The sequence below is a fragment of the Eleutherodactylus coqui genome, chromosome 4 (assembly GCF_035609145.1).
Source record: "Eleutherodactylus coqui strain aEleCoq1 chromosome 4, aEleCoq1.hap1, whole genome shotgun sequence".
In the NCBI taxonomy this organism is placed as follows: Eukaryota; Metazoa; Chordata; class Amphibia; order Anura; family Eleutherodactylidae; genus Eleutherodactylus; species Eleutherodactylus coqui.
The window spans coordinates 297,910,637-297,916,155 of NC_089840.1; the positions used below are offsets into that span (position 1 = coordinate 297,910,637).

Sequence of the window (5,519 nt, forward strand, 5' to 3'; positions counted from 1 at the left end):
TTTACGGTCTTCACCGTGCGGGATAAATATCGTTATATTTTTATAGTTCGGACTTTTATGTACACGGAGATACCAAAAATGATTTTTTTTTTCATTTTCGTTTTTTTATAGGAAAAATAGGGATTTTTAATGTTTAATATTTTATATATTTTTTTAACTGTTAGATTTTATTAAACCTTTTTTCACACTTTTATTTAGTCCTCACAGGGGGCTTGAACCTGTGGTCATTTGGTTGCTGGTACTATATACTGTAATGTAGCCCCAGGAGCCTTCATTAGGCTCATCGGCACCCTCCAATCATGCTTCTAGGGGTCCTTATGGGGCTCAGAAGGGGCTCCCCTCCTCCTGATGACTGTTTAGGTGTGTGGTCAGCTTTGAGTGCGGCACCTAAACAGTTAACTGCTGCGATCAGAAACAAGCAACAGTCGCTGGTATGGACGGACTTGGCTCTGAAGCCGGCTCCACACACACTTCAGGGCGTTTATAGTCGTTGGGCGGTCCTGAAGTGGTTAACTCAGAGAATTGTCTACACTGATACATTGTAACAAACCCTCAGCTGTGCGTAGGACTAGTTCAAGCTGCTGCCCGTGTGTTCTCATGCACTCTGGTGTGTCTCACTGCCTCTAGGTGACGCTGGTGCTGACGCGAAACAAGAAGGCTGCCGTGTTCCACTTGGAAGGTTGCAGTTGCGGTGACTCGTGATGACAGCGCCACCCACAGGAAGAAAGGTGCAAAGCTGGATTCTCTCAATCGCTCACCTGGGGGAGGGGTCTACTAAGGAGCGGCTCCTTGTGGGTTATCTGTCACCTCTTCCATTTTACGAATTGTTCACCAAAAACATTATTTATTTCTCCAAAACATGAATATTTATAATATTACTCAGGCGTTATAAACGCAGCGACAGCCGCCAAGATGGCGTCCGATGGGTGGACTCCACAAAGCGGTGACAGACAACCCACAAGCAGACGCTGTATGTTAAGCACGGGGGGACTACAACTCCCAGCCGCACACTGTGTGTTATAATCCTCTCTCGTTTCGTATAATCTGCTCTGAATAACTGTAAAAATGTAAAAAAAATGTTGCCAAAATGTATCTTGTGTTTTGGTAATATTCATCTTGTCTGCCATCCCGCTTTCTCCTCGCTGATGCATTTCCCGCTTGCTCTGGGATCGCCATGGTAATCAGTCTGACTGCAATGTGACCTCAACTTACAACACTACAGCTATGATCAAAAGGTCACATGACAGGAAGTCCATACAAAGAACAATTAGTTTCTTGACATTTCCATGGCAACCCCAGAGCAAGCAACACAGTGACATCACTGCAGCAGCGACAAAATGAGGGAGGCGGATCTACTGACTGGAATATCGTATAGCGGTGACATCACAGCTCGCCGACAACGTTCATCAAGCCTCTAACTTTTACATCTTTTTTAGGACTTGCACCACCCAATCCCCCTGTGGCGAGTCACGGCCAGAGACTGAAGAATATTACGGCATGAGCGCAGAATCAGACGCCGTTTGTACGATATTTAATATTTGGCTTATTATGGAGTCGCAGTAGCATGTAAGGCCAATTCTAATGGCCACCTGAATGTATGGAGCTGTGATCATGTGCGGGAAGGCACAGATGCAGAACGCCGGCGGCCGGCGGTGGTACATACCCATGTATGTTATAGAAAGGTTACAATGTATCGAATGCTGACCATAACCGTAACTGATGAATGCGAATGAAGACCTGAACCTCATTATTGGGAAACACCTGCAATCTGGCATCCAGTAATCCGGAATATCTATTAACCATTTACTAGAAACTGAACTACTGATGACCCGTCCGCAGAATAGGACATCAGTACTCGACTGTTGGCGGTCAATCAGCTGATTCCAGGCCGCTGCGCTACTGTATACTAGTATCAATTGTAGAAGCAGAAACAGATCGGCGCACGAATCCTTCTGGAAAGTTCTGTTTATTATTTAATCAAAGAGAGAAAAGATCACTAAATACAAAACACTAAAACCATCTAATAAGGCGTGTGCCAAGTATATACTAGTAGAGCTAAGGTGTTACCGGAAGCAGACACATGCCTCCCTGCCATCACGTATTCTGCAGGACAGTCCCGGATTTAGGACACTCCCCCAGGCAGCAGGAGGCGTGTCCCCCAATAAGCATTTAAATCCCTTCTAGTCCTGCTCAGTTGGCAGCGGCCGCCACTGCCTTCATTCATGCAACTCCTGACTTCTCCCCCAGCGTCTACCTTCCTACACCCAGACAGCAGGGTAGAGGTCAGAGGTTGCAATGGTTACAGCAATGACACCACTGCCACCGAACCGGGACTACAAGTAAGTTAAATGCTTGTCGGGTCGCTGGAGGTCCACTATGGGGATCACTATTACTACTGGGGCCACTACGGGGGTCAATATTACTACTGGAGCCACTATGTGGGACACTATTACTACTGGGGCCACTATGGGGATCACTATTACTACTGGGGCCACTATGTGGGACACTATTACTACTGGGGCCACTACGGGGGTCAATATTACTACTGGAGCCACTATGTGGGTCACTATTACTACTGGGACCACGATTGAAGTCCCTATTATTACTGGGACCATTATGGGGGTCATTATATGAGTTACTATTAAGGCCACTATGGGAGTCGCTATTACTACTTGGACCACTATGGGGGATGTTATTACTACTGGGAAGACCACTATGGGGGATGCTATTACTACTGGGACCAATATGTGAGTCACTATTACTACTGGGACCAATATGTGAGTCATTATTACTACTGGAGCCACTATGGGGGACACTATTACTTCTGGGACCACTATGGATGACACTATTACTACTGGAGCCACTATAGGAGTCACTATTACTAAAAGGACCACTAGGGGGGACACTATTACTACTGGGACTACTATGGAGGACGCTATTACTACTAGAGCCCTATGGGGATCACTATTACTACTGGAGCCACTATGGGGGACACTATTACTACTGAAGCCCTATGGGGATCACTATTACTACTGGGACCACTATGGAGGACACTATTACTACTGAAGCCCTATGGGGATCACTATTACTACTGGGACCACTATTGGGGACACTATTACTACTGAAGCCCTATGGGGATCACTATTACTACTGGGACCACTATTGGGGATCACTATTACTACTGGGACCACTATGGGGGGGGGGGGCACCATTTCTACTGACTCAACTATGGGAGTAATTATTACTACTGATACCACTATGGGGGTCACTATTACTGTAATGGGGTAACTGAGTGAGACTAGACCTGTGAGGGGGTCAGTGAGAGGCACTATTATGGGACACAGAGGGTGTGGCTTGAGTAAAAGGGGGTGGCCAAATCATAAAACTTTGCTGCGGCAGGCTACATGTGCAGCTACTGTTGTACCTCCTTTCATTGTTAAAAGGTTGTGAGGTATGTAGATGGCTCCATACACACTGCAGTGGCCAGAGGGGTCCCGGGCATTGCTGTCCTATGCTGAGGACTGGTCTTCAATAGTTCAGATCTGGAAACCGCCTTTAACAAGACTGAACAGAATCAATGAAAATGTTGCGCGCCTTCCTGTCACCATCTGATAATCCAGAATCTGTACGGTCCATTACTGATAGATTAAAGGAGTGTTAGTAAGTGTAGGATACTGGCCATACACCAATCCTGTACTGCCGTAGGCTCTTCATGCTGATGGCACCTCAGATGGCAGTGTGAGCAGAATCCTATACACCTCCCACTGAACACCAGGACATATCCAGCTTCAATATGTTCCCCCTAGTGGTGGCTGTATATATCTGTAATACAGGGAGCTCCCCCTAGTGGTGGCTGTATATATCTGTATACAAGGAGTTCCCCCCATTGGTGGCTGTATATATTTGTATACAGTGAGCGCCCCCTAGTGATGACTGTATATATCTGTAAACAGTCAGCTCCCCCTAGTGGTAGCTGTATATATTTGTATACAGTGAGCTCCCACTAGTGATATATACAGTCATCTGTAAACAGTCAGCTCCCCCTAGCAGTGGCTGTATATATCTATATACAAGGAGCTCCCCCTAGTGGTGGCTGTATATATCTATATACAAGGAGCTCCCCCTAGTGGTGGCTGTATATATCTGTATACAGGGAGCTCCCCCTGGGGTGGCTGTATATATCTGTATACAGGGAGCTCCCCCTAGTGGTGGCTGTATACAGGGAGCTCCCCCAAGTGGTGGCTGCAAAATCTGTATACAGGGAGCTCCCCCTAGTGGTGGCTGTATACAGGGAGCTCCCCCAAGTGGTGGCGGTATATATCTGTATACAGGGAGCTCCCCCTAGTGGTGGCTGTATACACCTGTATACAGGGAGCTCCCCCTAGTGGTGGCTGTATACACCTGTATACAGGGAGCTCCCCCTAGTGGTGGCTGTATACACCTGTATACAGGGAGCTCCCCCTAGTGGTGGCTGTATACATCTGTATACAGGGAGCTCCCCCAAGTGGTGGCTGCAAAATCTGTATACATGGAGTTCCCCCTAGTGGTGGCTGCATACATATGTATACAGGGAGCTCCTCCTAGTAGTGGCTGTATAAATCTGTATACAGGGAGCTCCCCCTAGTGGTGGCTGTATGTATCTGTATACAAGGAGCTCCCACTTGTGGTGGCTGTATATATCTGTATACAGGGAGCTCCCCATAGTGGTGGTTGCATACATCTGTATACAGGGAGCTCCCTCTTGTGGTGGCTGTATATATGGGGAGCTCCTCATAGTGGTGGCTGTATACATCTGCATACAGTGAGCTCCCCCTAGTGGTGCATATATATAATTTGTATACAGTGAGCTCCCTCTAGTAGCGACTGTATATCTGTATGTAGTGAGTTCCCCCTAGTGGTGCCTGTATATATCTGTATACAGTGAGCTCCCCCTAGTGGTGCCTGTATATATCTGTATACAGTGAGCTCCCCCTAGTGGTGCCTGTATATATCTGTTGTAGGCAGTTAAAGGGTGAAGTTGTGGATGGAGTGACTCTCCCTCCCAGGCTTTTAGTCTGGACAGGTTGGCAGTCCACAACTTCACTCTAGTTCTCAGGAAGCTCAGCTGTAGGCACTGACCCCGTTAGTGGAGCATAAAAGACTGCAGCTCCAGGGAGTCAGTGCCTGACAGCCTGAGGAGGAATCCATCTGAGCACCCTGCGTGGTGCAGCGTTGCATCTGTTTTCTGCATGGACTTTTGTGCTGCTTTTCTTTGTTGCCTTAAATAAAGAGTGAAATAAGTTTTTATGCACTTTTGGAGTCCTTCGTGTCGTTGCCGATCTCACCCTCAGAGACATTGTCACACTGTATACAGTGAGCTCCCCCTAGTGGTGGCTGCAGGCAGGCAGAATTTCATCATGTAACCGTCTGCAGTTTGGATACTTTGTATCAGGCACACACCGCTTTAACCCCTTTCACGACTGGAGAATCTGATAACGACGTTCAGTTGGAGACGCAGAATAATGAATGTTCTGGAAACG

At 47.2% G+C, this 5,519-nt stretch overlaps 1 protein-coding gene across 5 annotated transcripts in view; it reads left to right on the top strand.

Moving 5' to 3' along the window:
* The window catches only part of PLEKHS1 (pleckstrin homology domain containing S1), a 55,414-nt gene extending 53,455 nt beyond the window's left edge, over window positions 1-1,959 (top strand). For all 5 annotated transcript variants that reach the window (XM_066601471.1, XM_066601470.1, XM_066601468.1 and 2 more), the window contains 2 exons: window positions 628-728; window positions 1,437-1,959. In XM_066601471.1, the coding sequence (XP_066457568.1) occupies window positions 628-702 (75 nt within the window). In that variant the 3' untranslated portion in view covers window positions 703-728; window positions 1,437-1,959. The remainder of the gene's footprint in view (window positions 1-627; window positions 729-1,436) is intronic.
* The last annotated feature ends 3,560 nt before the right edge of the window (window positions 1,960-5,519 follow it).